This window comes from Panthera leo, chromosome C1 (genome assembly GCF_018350215.1).
Source record: "Panthera leo isolate Ple1 chromosome C1, P.leo_Ple1_pat1.1, whole genome shotgun sequence".
Classification (NCBI taxonomy): domain Eukaryota; kingdom Metazoa; phylum Chordata; class Mammalia; order Carnivora; family Felidae; genus Panthera; species Panthera leo.
In genome coordinates, this window is record NC_056686.1 from 24,060,990 (window position 1) to 24,077,564 (window position 16,575).

The 16,575-nt window shown below is 42.0% G+C and overlaps 1 protein-coding gene across 3 annotated transcripts in view; it reads left to right on the forward strand.

The window, feature by feature from the left end:
• Positions 1-1,042: 1,042 nt before the first annotated feature.
• The window catches only part of KHDRBS1 (KH RNA binding domain containing, signal transduction associated 1), a 38,895-nt gene continuing 23,362 nt past the window's right edge, over positions 1,043-16,575 (forward strand). For all 3 annotated transcript variants that reach the window (XR_006205511.1, XR_006205512.1, XM_042948980.1), the window contains exons 1-3: positions 1,043-1,707; positions 13,224-13,348; positions 14,670-14,786. Coding sequence is in view for 1 of the 3 variants with exons in the window: in XM_042948980.1 (XP_042804914.1) it covers positions 1,326-1,707; positions 13,224-13,348; positions 14,670-14,786 (624 nt within the window). In the remaining 2 variants the exon portion in view is untranslated. The remainder of the gene's footprint in view (positions 1,708-13,223; positions 13,349-14,669; positions 14,787-16,575) is intronic.

Genomic DNA, 16,575 nt, shown 5'->3' on the forward strand with positions numbered 1-16,575 from the left:
CCAGGTTTTGAACCAGTTCATGTTAGAGACCTATGCTCATTTGCATATAGCATCCAAAGATGAGAAGACTGCTGTGGGAGACGGTGCACCATATATATATATATATATATATATACACACACACACACACACACATACACACACACACACACCTTGGACTCGAGAACAGTGGCAAAGGTCTTTCTGAGCAAAGCTGGAACGATCCACTGTGAAGGGTCCAACAGAAGCAAGGGCATTAGCACTCATATCAATAGAAGGAGCCATCCTAGTGATACAACCATCACGGATTAAGGACCTGGCCTCTTGCTCACTTTTTTTGCGGAAGAAACACTGAACTCAGCAGAAAGCAGCCCTATATGTAAAGAGTTAAAATGCTTCGTCTTTTAAGGCGACTTCTCAGACCAACAATGGCTAACGTTTTAGAGCCTACTATACTGGAAAACGGGACACGACTTCTGGGGTTCCATTTCGGTCGGGCGCCCTTTTCCTTGCTAGATTTCAGTTTTCCAATCTAGTTCAAGTTCTCCAGTCTTCCCACTGACCCGTCCTTCCTGCAAGCCCCTCATCTCTGAGTCAGGACTCTTCCTGAATCGTCCCTTCTTCACCCCTAGTTTCCCCCGTGCCCTGTCTCTTCCCCCCCGCTGTCCCCGTTCCGGCAGTCTCTCCCCTCTCTTCCTGCCCAGACCGCCTCCATTCCCTCTCCTTTCCCTCCCGCGACCCCCCCCCCACTCGGGTCTCCTTATATTTCAGTGAGCCCCCCTCTCCGCCCCACTTTCCCCCTCCCTCCACCGCCACGGAGCACAACCCCCCCGCCCCCAGCTCAGCCGTTGGCGGGGGCGTGGCCCCGCGAGTAACAGGTCTCCCGCCCCACACTCCGCGGGCCCGCGCGCAGACAAAGACATTCCACAGCCCCCGCCCCTCCGCGCACTCGGCCAGAGGGGGAGGAGACACGTGTCCCGCTAGCGCCGAGTCACGTGGAAAAGAAAACGAACGAAGCCCGCGGCCACTTGCGCACGCGCACAAGGCTCTGGCCTGGCGGGCTCCGAGGGAAAAGGGGAGCGGGGAGGCGAGTTCTTCGGGCTCCGCGGCGGTGCGCAGGCGCCGTGGCCCGACTGGAGACTTTGTTCTCCGCGGAGAGACCCAAGGGCGGTGCCGGTGGCTGACTGCGCACGCGCGCCGCCTCATTTCCGGTGCTCTCTTTCGCTGGGTCGCTCGGGTCGGCTTCGGTCGCTGTCGCTCCCGCTCTCCCACCCCCGCCAACCGCCGCTTGGGCCTCTGCCGCTGCCGCGTTGCTTCCTCGATCCCTCGATCGTACATCCGCCCCAATGCAGCGCCGGGACGACCCCGCCGCGCGCATGAGCCGGTCCTCAGGCCGCAGCGGCTCCATGGACCCCTCCGGTGCCCACCCCTCAGTGCGTCAGGCGCCGTCTCGGCAGCCACCGCTGCCTCACCGATCCCGGGGAGGCGGAGGGGGATCCCGGGGGGGCGCCCGGGCCTCGCCCGCCACGCAGCCACCACCGCTGCTGCCGCCCTCGGCCACCGGTCCCGACGCGACAGTGGGCGGTCCAGCGCCGACCCCGCTGCTGCCCCCCTCAGCCACTGCCTCCGTCAAGATGGAGCCGGAGAACAAGTACCTGCCCGAACTCATGGCCGAGAAGGATTCGCTCGACCCGTCCTTCACTCACGCCATGCAGCTACTGACGGCAGGTAAGCCGGGTCCCTCTGGGTCGCCTGGCCACTCGGGGGCATGGGTGGCAGTGGCTTTGTTCCTCCCGCTTCCCGCCCCCTCGGGGCCAAGGCAGTCGTGAACTCCTCTTCTCTTATCCTCATCCTGGGGGGATGATGGGGATCCTGGATTCCGCACCTGTCCCGGCCCACGGTGTGAGGGAGAATTTCTAGGCTGCAGTGGAGGCCCGAAGGGGACTTGGCGATCTCTTAGCGCAAAGATATTGATGGATAGCGCTGCGCTCCCCGCCCCTTTGCCGACCCTTCCCCCTCCCACTTCTTGCAGCTGCCCTGCCCTCCGAGTGTTCAGATTCTTCCAGAAATGAACCTTTACCTCCCCCTACCCTAAAGGGAAAGGTTTCTTCATTGCGGGTGGAGGTAGACGCGTCTACTGAGGGTGTAGGAGGCGAAGCCGGCCCGAGCGGGGAGGGACCGTGGGAGGGAGGGCCGAGGTGAAATGGGGTGAGGCCGGAGTGCCCTGTCCAGCGCGCCGCGGTCGCTGGGGCCGGGTGGGACTTAGCGGTAACAGGAGCTTAAGTTGCTCGGAGGCAGAAGCAACCTGTGGGAATCGGAGCTTGAGGTTTTCCGAATCAGATTTACCACTTCGGCCGGTAAAGTGGTGATGGCTACAGAGCCGGAAGGTCGGACCCCTTTATTTTACAACGTGGTGTCCACCAGAAGGGGGAAAAAATAACTCTCGTGAAATGGGATAGGAGGAGGTAAAGGGTGGTGTGCAGGACTTTCTCCAACAAGATGGACAAAATTGAGAGAAATGGCAGGATGCTTGTACCTGAAAGACTCGGGTCTTTTGTTTTATTTTTTATTTTTTGCTTCAGTAGTGAAATAGATTAGAAATAATAGTCTTTGTTCGCTGTCTGTAGACCCACGCTCCTTTCCTGCCCTGGCCAATCACCTGGTCCCTCTGGTTTCTCCCGAAAGCCGTCCGTTTCGCCCTCACTTCTAGTTACAACGTTGTTTTAATAAGTATTTCTTATGATACCTGAATTTTATTAATCAAGTAGAAAGTTGCAGTCTTCAACACTAAATGAGTAGGTGGACTCTTTGGCAAGGCTGATAGAATGAACAGATAGTTACGAAAAGATCATTTCCCTCCCCTTTGTTCTCTAGCACCCTACATTGGTGAGGGGTCCTTACTTTTTAACTCAATGAACAAAGCTGGCTGTGGTCAGGAATAACATTTAGATGAACTGCTTACATTTTCAACCTGATGCTTTGCTGTTTTTGTAACACAGATTGTTTGAAACATTACTGCTCATTGTGTGCCTCTGGCAATCTTTCTGAAGGCCAGGAATGCCTTTTTTTTATCTTTATATTTTTCATGCTGTCTTGCATATAACAAACACCAGGTGTTTGAATCGGAAAGCAAGCACATGGGCAGATTTCAGAATGTCAGGCTAAATTCTGAAAGGTTGACTGGTAGTCTAATTTTTATTTTCTCTAATCTTTAAGCAGTCCATATTAAATGCAAGAGAATAACAAACTTTAGAACTTTTAGGTGTTGGCTTGGGTTTGAAATTCTGACCCTTAACTAGTTACCTATTCTCGGGAAGCTTTCTGAACCTCGGTAACTTTATCTGTAAAGTGGGATGGTGAGTTGAGAGAATTAAATGACATGTAAAAGCACTAGCACCATTCCCTTTGGTCTGTAATCAGGTAATGACTTGTCACCACAGTTTTCTTCTAGTTGTAAATCCAGGGTACTGAATATGGTATGAAAGCAAGATATTTTTTGCTTAACCACACCAAATGTCTAGTACAATGTTTGTCTTTTAAGTAAAAGATGGTTTCTTAGGTTGATCATCAAAAACTGTTGATCATTAAAAGTTACTTACAGGGGTGCCTGGCTGGCTCAGTCGGTAGAGCATGGGAATCTGGATCTTGGGATTGTAAATTGGGTGTAGAGATTCCTGAAAAATAAAAATATTTTTAGAAACAGTTACAGTTTTCACTCTTCTCTCACTGCTTAAATTCTGTTACAAGAGAGTGCTCTTCAATCTTATTTTTCACTTGGACATTTTGGTGTCTGTCTTTCTTTCTTTCTTTCTTTCTTTCTTTCTTTCTTTCTGTTTTAAAATCAATTTGAAATTTTAATTGGAGAATTGGGGTTGAGGTAATGCCGGCTCATTGAAAGAACAGTCTTAGAAGGGTATATGGATGCTTCTTAGCATGGGTAAGTCTTGATATATGTTGGACCTGGATCATTTTTGAATGATCTGGGAAAGGGAGTGTGAAGTCCACCAACTATGAGGAAGTGAGACTCTGAGAAGACAGAATAGTAGTATTTAAAGTCTGATAAGGATACATGTAAGAAAAATAATACTTAACACTTACTGTGCTAGGCACTGGTCTGAGCACTTTTTATATCAAATATTTAGTCTTTGTGACAATACTATGAGGAAGTTACTCTTATCCTCACTTTTACCAATGAGGAAATGAAGGCACACAGAGATTAATTTGCCTACAGCAACAAGATTTGTAAGCAGCATAAGTAGGATTTGAAGTCAATCTGAATCTGGATCCACACACCTAACCATCCCCACCCACCCCACCCCTTACTGTATATAGTACCTGCAAAAAATTGTACTTTGAAAATATTTTGTACTACTTGTACAAAATACTGTAATGTATTTGAACGCATTGGAGTGGTAGCTAACATGACAGTAAAGATAATAAGGCCAGAAGAAAAAGAAGGAAACCCAGAGAGCAGAGCCTCGCTCTTGGGATTAACACTCCTCCAGGCACCTCTGCTCATTTCCGAGGAGGTGCCTCAAGATCCAGCCCACTCTTCCTTCAGCAGTCACATACCTCTTCCTGTCCCTTTCCCAGCTTTACTTTATTTTGCACTCACCAGCATCTGATGCCCCATTTATTGTAGTTATGTATTTAACCACACCTCTTTCACAGCTAGAATGTTAGCTCTACCAGGGCAGGGATCTTTTGTCTGCTTTGTTCACTGCTGTATCTCTTGTTCCTTGAAGACTGCCGCACAGAATGGCCTCTTACTAAATATTTGATGAATGAGTATTCATCTTCATTGCATAATGGAAAAATATCAACGTAGTTCTGAGGAATTTACATTTTGAATATAGACTTCTGTGTTAGCCAAGTTGATATTCAAGCTGTGATGACAATTAAATGCATTAGCAGACATGCAAGGAATCAGTTTACCCATGCTTGTTTTCTAAAACAAAAATAATTTATTTTGTGTTACATATTTATATAATAAACAAAATGCTTTTATGTGTCTCAGTGTTTTTTATTCTACTTTGTACAATTAGGAAAATATAAGTTAGTGTAAATGACTCAGAAGTAAGTAAACATTTTGAAGAGATTAACAGTCCCCAGAAGACCTTGAAAGTATACTTAGAAATCCATCTTTCAAAAGCACCCAGTGGACATTTAAAGACAAAGTCTGTTGAAACTTCGAAATACTTAATTCCTTTATTTCATTCACAATATGTCACAGAAATATATCCATTTCATTCTACAAGGCTAGCAAAACCTATTAAAATCAGAAAGTGGAATTGCAAAGGAATTCTAGACCGAATATGGGTGTAAGTATCAATAGTAGGATAAAAAGGCAGAGGTTACAACTATTTGCAACAACATTGTTGTTTACTTAGGAAAGTGGTCAGTGATGTGGCTGATTACAATATAGAGATGTACAAATCAGTAGGTTTCTGATACATGAGCAGGACCCAATTAGAAAAGAATTGACAAATCTCATTTTTAGAATAGTACCAAAAAATTAAAAAAAATTTTAAAAGAATATATCCATTGCTTTGAAATTAGCAAGAAAACACTCAAAATGTATGTAAATAATCATAAACAATAACATTAAATAACATTTAGAGCATGTAATATGTGCCATGAGATATGCTACTCATTAATTCTGTCTCCTGGCCATTCTGTAAGGCAAGAAGAATTTTTTTTCTCAATATTACAGAAGAAGAATATTGTGATCACTTATTGTCAACTTAAAATTTTACTGAAGGTGATAAAGGAAGATCTGAATGAAAAGACAAATAAGCCTTATGTCCTGGGAAGCTTGTGGGAATGGGGGGAACTAGTGTTATGATAGGACTTTTAAGTGGACATGTTGATTTTTAACTAGGTCAAACAAGACTTAGGGCTTGAGAGGATGAGAATTAAAAGGAACTCTTTTTTTTTTTTTTTTTTAATGTTTATTTATTTTTGAGAGAGACAGAGAAAGAATGCGAGTGGGTTAGGGGCAGAGAGAGAGGGAGACGCAGAAGCAGGGTCCAGGCTCTGAGCTGTCAGCACAGAGCTCGAACTCACGAGCTGTGACCTGAGCCGAAGTCGGATGCTCAACCGACTGAGCCATGCAGGCGCCCCTAGTTAGAAGGAACTCTTAAACATTGTTGGTGGAAGTGTGAATTGATACAGACACTCTGGATAACAGTTTAGCATTTCGTCTGAAAGTTGAACTTTTAAATTCCTTAAAATTCAGTAACACCATTCCTAGGAATATGCCCATAGAAACTTTTGCACATGAATGCCTCATTCATAAAGTGGTGCACCTTGTTCACAAAATGGTGCGACTTGTTTCACCATTGATTGAATACTGTGAGATTTTCAAAACGAGATCATTACAAGGCAGTGAAAATGAAAACTTACAGCTACAAGCAACAACATGGAGAAATGTTGGAAATCTAATGTTAGAAAAGTAAGTCCCATAAGGCTAGATACATACAGTACAATACTATTTTTACAGAACATAATACTAGCAAGATTAAGCAAAATATTGTTAGCATACATTTTTTTCTGATAAAGCAACTTTCTGCAAAACTAAGCATATGTTTACCATACTAAGCAGTTGCAGTTTCTTGGGCATTTATCCCAGAAAAATTAAAACTTAGTTTCACACAGACCTGTGCCTGAATGTTCATAGCAGCTCTATTCATAATAGCCAAAAACTGAAAACCATATGCCTCCAATAGGTGAATAAACTGGTGCATTCCTACCATGGAATACTACTCAGTAGTAAAAAGAGATAAATGTTAACAACTTGAGTGGCTCTCAAGAGAATTAGGCTGAGTAAAAAGAGCTAATCTCTAAAGGAAACATAATTCCATTAATTAAACATTCTTGAAAATACAAAACAGTAGAGATGGAGAACAGACAAGTGGTTGCCAGTGGTGAGAGACAGTTGGCTACAAAAGGGTGGCATGAGGAATCCCTGTGATAGACATGCTTTGCATCTTGACTGTGGTGGTGTTCACGTGACTGATTAAAATTCATAGAACTAAACACACAAAAGTAGGTGTAAAACTGATGACCTGAACAAAGTCAGTAGATTGTATTAATGTTAATTTTCTAATTATGATGCTGTCTTGTGTATATGCAGAGTATTATCATGGAGAAAACTGGGTGAAGGGTATATGAGATCTTTTATTTCTCACAACTGCTTATAAATCTATAATTATCTCAAAAAGCTTTTTTAAAAAAGAATTTAGAAATTCTAAAATGTATCCTAAGAAAGAGATTCAGGAGACCATGGTCAATATACCATAATAGGGTTTGCCACTATCTTGGAGTGTGAGAATTGAGCCCGTTAGAGGGCTCTTAACTCAGGCTTTGGGGGATTTTTCTGAACCAGTACCCACCCTCAGTCTGTACTGTATGTGAAATACTGTGTTATCTTTTCCTAGGGAGATAATCTGTAGCTTTCATCAGATTCTCAAAGGGGCCCATGACCCCAAAAAAGATTAAGAACCTATTGGTCTGTGCTCTTGCTTAATATAGTAAGTAATTTGATAAATAAAAAGAACAGATTTTTTTTTTTTTTTAATACAAAGGTAGTAAGCATATACTGGAATTGGGATTCCAAAAGGTGGTACCAACAAAAAAGGTATAGGGCAGAGAATTATAAAGTTGGGAATAATAAAGTCATGAATCTCTAAGGAAAGTTGAGGGTGTTAACATATGTTTCTTTCAGTAAATATTTATAGATGCCTATTGTGTATTAAGTAATTTACTAAAAATGGCAGGTACACAGTTTAGTGATGGAAGTGGTCTGGAAATCATTAACAAGAGAAGGAGTAGTGTGGTTAGAAGAGCAGAAATTGAGAGCAGGGCATGACCCCTGACCTTTTGGAGCAGATATTCTATGAATCTTGCCCTCTTAGAAACACTATCATTGGATGCCTTAGAAAATGTTGACCATTGTCGTTGCTTATGCAGCCTTTATCAAATGTTCAATTAATGAAATGTACATGGTAATCTGTTTTTACTTAAGCCAATCCAGATGATAAAGTTTGTGTATAATTTCCCCAAACTTCTCTAGTATTAACATTTTTGCATTTATTAAATCTCTTTTTTCTTTTTTTATTTTCCTCCTTTTTAAAAGTAAGCAGGGAAGACTAAGAGAGAGGTTGGCTTTAAAAAAAAAATTTTAACGTTTATTTATTTTTGAGAGAGATAGAGACAGAGTGCGAGAGGGGAAGGGCCAGAGAGAGAGGGAGACACATAATCTGAAGCAGGCTGCAGGCTGTTAGGACAGAGCCCAATGCAGGGCTCGAACTCACAGACTGTGAGATCATGACCTGAGCCGAAGTCAGACGCTGAACTGACTGAGCCACCCAGGTGCCCTCAAGAGAGAGGTTTAATGACTTGCTCAAGGTCACATTCCAAGCGTATAGCAGAACTGGGAATCAAACCCAGTTCTGTCTGGCTTTAAAACTCTTGCTCATTCCTCTGAGGCATACGTTTAAGAAACAGTTCTCATCCTTTAGAGTTTACAATCTGATTGTGGTAAGATCTACCAAAAAAGGAATGGTTAAGTTAGAGTAAGAGAAATGCCACAAGATTTTGAATTTGCTTCAAGTGTTGGAAGGGAGTAACCTGGATTTAAGTACCTGCTCTGTCCCTAACTAGTTTTGTGATCTTGGACAAGTTACATAACTTTTCTGAGCCCAGGTTCTTTTCACCTGCTAAATAGGGATAGTCCTGGCTGAAAGACAATGAAACAATACAGAATTTCTGATGTGTAGAGGCACTAGGTGGAATGTGATTATTGTAAGCACCTGGCTAAAAAACAAGTGGGTCACCTCTCTGTGTTGTTTACATTTTCACTTTTCTCTCTTTGGCTCTGGGGACATCCAAGGTCTCCAGAGGCACAAGTGAAGATCACTTAAATGAGTTAGTTTCAGAAAGGTTGTCTAGAAAGTACTTATGCCTGAGGGTTAAACCATTTTTAGGAAGCTTCTTGACTTTTTTTTCCTTCCCAATACGGCCTACTCCCAGCTCTCCAAGAGAAGTGAAGCCAAGGAGAGAAATACAGAATTGGAAAAGAAAAGCAAGATCAGGCTACTGTACATCTGAAGCACCCACAGAGTCTTTTCATTGCCTTTAACCTCATGACCGTCTCTGAGGGTAGAACTGTACTTCCCAACATTTTACACAATCAACTCTTCCTTGCGGAAAAAAAGTGCCCCGCTCCCTCCAGAAACTCCTCATTGAGAGGCAGTAATAAAAGTATGAGGTTTGAAGTTAGACAAAGCCTGGGTTTTGAACTATATTCTGATACTTTAATAGCTTTGTGACTTAGAGACTCTTCTCTGAGTTTGTTTCCTCATTTGTAAAATGGGGATAGTACCAGCTACATCACTGAGTTATTCTGTAGGATAAATGAGATAGTATTTGTACAGTATTTGATACATAGTAGACAGTGAACTAATATTCAGTCCTTCCCCTTCTAAACATGGAAGATGGCCCCTCTTAAAGACATAAAGTTGCCTCTTTGTGTTTTTCTTTCAAGGCTAAACTTCCCTGACTCTTTTATCTTTTCAGTTCTCAGTTTTATGTAAATAACTTATACTCTCTTATAAAGAATTCTTAGAATTCTCTAAAAATGCCTTAATATTCTTTTTTTTTTAATTTTTTTTAACGTTTATTTAGTTTTGAGACAGAGAGAGACAGAGCATGAACGGGGGAGGGGCAGAGAGAGAGGGAGACACAGAATCGGAAGCAGGCTCCAGGCTCTGAGCCATCAGCCCAGAGCCCGACGCGGGGCTCGAACTCCCGGACCGCGAGATCATGACCTGAGCTGAAGTCAGACGCTTAACCGACTGAGCCACCCAGGCACCCCCTTAATATTCTTTTTTTTTTTTTTTTTTTTTTTTTTTTTTTTTTTAATTTTTTTTTAACGTTTTATTTATTTTTGAGACAGGGAGAGACAGAGCATGAACAGGGGAGGGTCAGAGAGAGGGAGACACAGAATCTGAAACAGGCTCCAGGCTCTGAGCTGTCAGCACAGAGCCCGACGCGGGGCTCGAACTCACGGACCGCGAGATCATGACCTGAGCCGAAGTCAGCCACTTAACCGACTGAGCCACCCAGGCGCCCCCCCCTTAATATTCTTTTAAAAACTGTGAGATAAACCGGACAAAGAGATTCTAATTAAGATATGGCTAGTACAAAATAAAACAGAAAGATCCTGTTAGAAATTCTCAGGGTGCATTACATTGCATAAGAACAAATCTTTCTACTGGTTTCAATTTTTGCAACCTTGCTTCCTATAGGAATACAACAGATCAACAGGCTTTGAGTCTTATCTTCTTGCACTGGCCAAGTAAAGTTTCTGGAAAGTAGTATAAAATACAGCAGAAGGGCCTTACTAGAGGGTAGCAATTAGGACATAGATAAAATGAGGCGTGTAATTTGTTCCACGTTTTTAGAAGCTCCTCGGTGATGTTTTCAGATCACAAATATGGCGTCTTTGTTCCTAGGACTTTTGAGGATTGAGTACCCAGTTTTTCAGTTTTGGAAATTCAAGAAGAGAAGTATTCAAAGATGGTAGGCTCAAAACTAGTGGCTAGAAAAAGCTAATATTAGCAGTAAGTGGGAGGAGGGAATAGAGGTCAGGATATATCAGCAGCAAAACAACAAACAAATAGGGTGTTGAATGAAGCATTTAGCCTGTTAATTGTAAGGCCAAATTTGTTTTCTCTTCCAAGCAATGGAACATAGGAGTGTGAAGAGCACTGTTGTCTATAGTTCTTCCCATAGGAGTAAAGGTTTACTTAATATTTATAGTATGGGGGTGCCTGGGTATCTCAGTCAGTTAAGCGTCCAACTCTTGATCTCAGCTCAGGTCTTGATCCTCAGGGTCGTGAGTTCAAGTCCCATGTTGGGCTCCATGTTGAGCATGGAGCCTACTTTAAAAAAAAAAAAAAAAAGATTCACAACATGATTAACAGTTTTAATTGTCAGAAAGCAAGAGAGTATGTGTTCTTGGGCATAAGCAGGTTAGCTCACCCCATACTATAACATCTGAAATTAGGCTTTTTAATAAACGGAATACTTTAGTTTGAAATTCTGAATTCTTACGAAGTCTGTCAAAGTGACTTTTCTTCATCTATATACTTCACAGCTGGACTTAGTGTAAACAGTATTTTTCAAAACTGTTAAAGGTATGGGTTTGAATAATGTGTTTGAGGTAGTATATCTTTTTTTTTCCTTGAGTAATCTCCACACCCAATGTGGAATTTGAACTTAGAACCCGGAGATCAAGAGCCCCACACTCCACTGACTGAGCCAGCCAGGTGCCCTGAAGTAGTAGTCTTTATATTTTAAACCAGTGACTTTCAAAGTGTGGTCCCTAGGTCAGTAATACCAGCATCACCTGGTAACTTGCTAAAAATGCACATTCCTAACACAAATCCTAGACTGGGGTTGGGGCCTAGCAATCTAGTTTAATAAGCCCTCTGAAGCCATTCTGATGCATACTGAAGTTTGAGAACCCTTACCTTAAAATTATGGAAGATAGAAACACAGTGTTAGAATAGTATATAAGGAGAACATTATGTGTTATTTAGAATTTTCTAATAATTTTAGGGAGTATAATTTTTTTTTCTTACTCTTTTCAGTGGGCCACATAACTTTTTAGTTGCCTGTGCGTACCACTCCATCTCTGTTAGTACTCCTGTCATAGCACTTTATCTGTCCTTCATTGCCAACTTCACAGACTGTACTAACATCAGCGTATAAATATAGTGAAGGTGGGGATCATATCTGACTTGTTCTGTTGTATCTCCTATATTTTGTAGGATAGATGTCTGGCCCTTATTAAGTCTTCCATAGTGGTTAATGATCATCCTGTATTTCTCCCTTCATCTGCCTCTCTATAGGAAGCACTCAGACACTTCCAGTGAGTGAGTGAGTGAATGAATGAATGAGTGAATGAATGAAGTTCCCTAATGATAGGAAATCCTTTTGAACACTAAGGTCATATCTGATGAAACTATCTTGACCTGTGAATTGAAAGTGCCTTGGTGCATTTTTTCTTTTAGGACATTGAATTTGGACTAATGTTGACTGTATATTAAGCACTTCCTAGGAAATGTTTTTTTGTTTTAACGTTTATTTTAGAGAGGGAGACAGAACGTGAGCAGGGGAGGGTCAGAGAGAGAGGGAGACACAGAATCCGAAGCAGGCTCCAGGCTCTGAGCTGTCAGCACAGAGAGCCCGACCTGGGGCTTGAACTCACAAACCGCAAGATCACCACCTGAGCCGAAGTTGGATGGATGCTCAAAGTTGGATGGATGCTCGACCTCTGAGCCACCCAGGCACCCTCCTCCCTGCCCCCCCAAAGGGTTTTTTTTTTTTTTTTTTTTTTTTTCAACGTTTTTTATTTATTTTTGGGACAGAGAGAGACAGAGCATGAACGGGGGAGGGGCAGAGAGAGAGGGAGACACAGAATCGGAAACAGGCTCCAGGCTCCGAGCCATCAGCCCAGAGCCCGACGCGGGGCTCGAACTCACGGACCTCGAGATCGTGACCTGGCTGAAGTTGGACGCTTAACCGACTGCGCCCCCCAGGCGCCCCCCCCCCCCCAAGGGTTTTAATTAGCATATGTACATATGTTATTTTACTCTGTCTTTATAGCAACCTCATGAGGTGGATATTGCTTCTGTTTTACAGATGAAGGAGCCAAAAATTACAGCAATTGAATAACTTTTCAAAGTTCACAAAACTAGTGAGTGGTAGACTAAGAACTGTGTCTTTCAAACTCCTAAGGACTATCATCCAAAGAACTACTTACTGTCACAATGAAACTTTAACAGCGCTCTCCATTGTATGTTTAAATTACTGACTTTTGTATTTTCATCAAGATACGACTTTGTGCTTTTTCTTGATGCAGACTTTTTTTCGTTCATTTATCCCTTTTTCCCCATCTCTGTGCATTGGTTTTGTTAAATCCATTTATTCTAAGGAAACATTTGAACAGCTCTGATGTAGCAGTTTCAGGTGGGGGTGGAAAAGCAAACTGCTTTCATGCGAAGCAGGCTTTGGGTTTCCTAGTCAACTCCACACAGCTTTGGTGCTCTCAGCCAGTCTCTGAAATTAACACATTCATCTGAACTGTTTGGTCTTCGACTGTTACTGCTTTATGCAGACTCGGAAACTTGCCTTTAGTTACCAGAACAAAACTAAATTGTGTTTGTCTTATTCAGAAATTGAGAAGATTCAGAAAGGAGATTCAAAAAAGGATGACGAGGAGAATTACTTGGATTTATTTTCTCACAAGAACATGAAGCTGAAGGAGCGGGTACTGATACCTGTCAAGCAGTATCCCAAGGTAAGGCAGAAAAGGCCTCACTTCATCATCTTTGTAGGTGTAAGAGTCACGGGCTGCAATAAAGACTTCTGGAGATTATGACACATCAGATACTTGAGCCTGTGAAGCTTCTCTTCCAAATACTGCTTTTGGTAGTATTTGTTCCTGGCAGTTGAAACATCTACATCCATAAACTAACAGCATACCTATAGCCAGGAAGGAAATATAATCAACTTTATTATCAAAAAGAGTTTCTTTCTGAAACGTTTGTTCATCCTCCAAGTTCAAAGAGAAAAACTGAAGAGTTGTCCTCTGTCAAAAAATTGACATAGGGGATACAATGACATGAAATCTAAGTATAGGAAATTTAACACAAATCCTTGACAAGATGAAGTTAATTTTATTTCTTAACATTTTGCTTTTATATAAATGCTTTCTTGTTTTTCTCCTCCTCTTTCCCTTTTTAAAAATTTTTTATTTTTTAATTTATTTATTGTTTAATTTACATCCAAGTTAGTTAGCATATGGTGCAACAATGATTTCAAGAGTAGATTCCTTAATGCCCCTTACCCACTTAGACCATCTCCCCTCCCACAACCCCTCAGCAACCCTCTGTTCTCTATATTTAAGAATCTTGTGTGTTTTGTCTGCCTCCCTGTTTTTATATTATTTTTGCTTCCCTTCCCTTATGTTCATCTGTTTTGTGTCTTAAATTCCTCATATGAGTGAAGTCATATATTTGTCTTTCTCTGACTAATTTCGCTTAGCATAATACTCTCCAGTTCCATCCACATAGTTGCAAATGGCAAGATTTCATTCTTTTTGATTGCCAAGTAGTACTCCATTGTACATACATACCACATCTTCTCCTCCCCCCCCCCGCTTTTTAAGGAAAAAGATTAGTTATATTTAGTTTACCTAACAAGTACTACAAAAGAATGTCATTTGTCTGTTCTGAGGTTAGTCACTGCATTACCAATATTTATGTGTGTTAAAATACTAAGTGTTGTAGTGTGATAATATGGAAAGAGCACCAGATTACATTAGGAAACCCAAGTTCAAGTCTAGGAACTGCTACTTCCTAGTTGTATAATCTTAGATTATTCACCTTTTCAGTATATCCTCAGTATATCTTTCAGTAAAACGGGAATGGTAACTCCCTATTTTACAGGGTTGTTGAAGACCAAATGAGATAACATATATGGAAATGCTTTATAGGAACATGGGTATTTAGAAGTCTTTTTTTTTTTTTTTTTTTTTTTTTTTTTTTTTTCAAATTTTTATTTAAATTCTAGTTAGTTAACATATAGTATAATAGAAATCTGTTTTTATTTTCTGTCAGTTCAATTTTGTGGGGAAGATCCTTGGACCACAAGGGAATACAATCAAAAGACTGCAAGAAGAGACAGGTGCCAAGATCTCTGTTCTGGGCAAGGGCTCAATGAGAGACAAAGCCAAGGTAAGCTCACGTGAGTGAGGCAAGAAAACATACCTTCTGGAAGCCAACACTTGTATATGTACAGGATGCAAATCCTTTAAATTTGCCTTGGATATAAGAGATTATAGACCAGGTTAATTTACTTGTTTGGCAACCCAGAAGAGCCTAGGTGTGCCCTGCTGGTTGCGTGGTTTTTTTTTCCTTCTGGTTCTTAACTGTATAGTAGTAATAGAAGCAGCAGTAGCAGTTTTCATGTTAGTAAGCTTGTCTGTGAAAACTTGGAAGGGGGACTGGATGTACTAAAACTTATCCAGACTAAACACACTAAAATGTGAACAGCACATTCCCTTTCCGGTAATATGGAAAAGTGACAGCAATAACGTTGTGTCTGCAGGCGAGTCTGAGGACTGGTTGTTTGGGTTTGCTGTTGTTTTTTTTTTTTTTTTTTTTTAGCCAGCTGGAATGTGAAGCCCACTAAAAGAATTTGGAAAGGAACCATGAGTAATCCTGACAACAGAACCTAATGCTTATATGTTTTTCCATGTTCTAGCCCCATAGGCTTTGTGTTTGTAAGTGCTAAAAAAAATTCCCACTAAAACGGTATTATCTTCTAGGGTCAGCTGTTTGGATGAGACATAACCAGGGTACAGCCTAAAACTTAGTTATTCAGGGCTCCTTTTATGTAGCCTGAATTGACAAACATTGTTTTCTCAGAGCCTCTTTTTGTCCCCTCACATTTCTCACTAGATGAATACAGTTACGGTTGAAGTGTGTTATTCTAGCTAATGAGATTTACATGAAATTTCTTCACTCTATCCTGATTTCCTTCCTCCCTTAGAACTCCCCAGACCATATAAGCAAATAAGAAGAGCTTGTGCTGGGACACCTGGCTTGCCTAGTCAGTAGAGCTTGCTACTCTTGATCTCAGGGTTGTGAGTTCAATCCCCACATTGGGGCTACAGATGACTTAATAAATAAAAAAAGTTAGGGGCACCTGGGTGGCTCAACCAGTTAAGCATCCGACTCTTGGTTTTAACTCAGGTCATGATCTCATGGTTTGTGAGTTTGAGTCCTGCATCAGGCTCTGAGCTGATAGTGTAGAGCCTGGCAGCATGGAGCCTGGTTGGGATCCCCCCGCCCCTTCCTTGCTTGTGCTGTCTTTCAAAAATAGATAAATAAACATTAAAAAACAGAGCGGGGGGAGGGGGTGGTGCTGGGTGGCTCAGTTGATTAAGCATCCGATTTTTTTTTTTTAATGTGTATTTGTTTTTGAGAGGGAGAGACCCAGAGCTTGAGTGGGGGAGGGGCAGAGAGAGAGGGAGATGCAGAATCTGAAGCAGGCTCTAGGCTCTAAGCTGTCAGCACAGAGCCAGATGTGGGGCTCGAATGCATGAACGGTGAGATCATGACCTGAGCCAAAGTCAGATGCTCAACCGACTGAACCACCCAGGCGCCCCAAGCATCCGACTCTTGATCTTAGCCCAGGTCATGATCTCATGGTTTCATGAGATCAAGCCCAACATTGGGCTCTGTGCTGACAGCGTGGAGCCTGCCTGGGATTCTCTCTCACCTCTCTCTCTGCCCCTCCCCCACTTGCACTGTATCTCTTTTTCTCAAAATAAATAAACATTAAAAAAACTTTTTTTTTTTAGAGAGAGAGGTAAATTTTTTTTTTTTTTTAATTTTTTTTTAACGTTTATTTATTTTTGAGACAGAGAGAGACAGCGCGTGAACAGGGGAGGGGCAGAGAGAGAGGGAGACACAGGATCTGAAACAGGCTCCAGGCTCTGAGCTGTCAGCACAGAGCCCG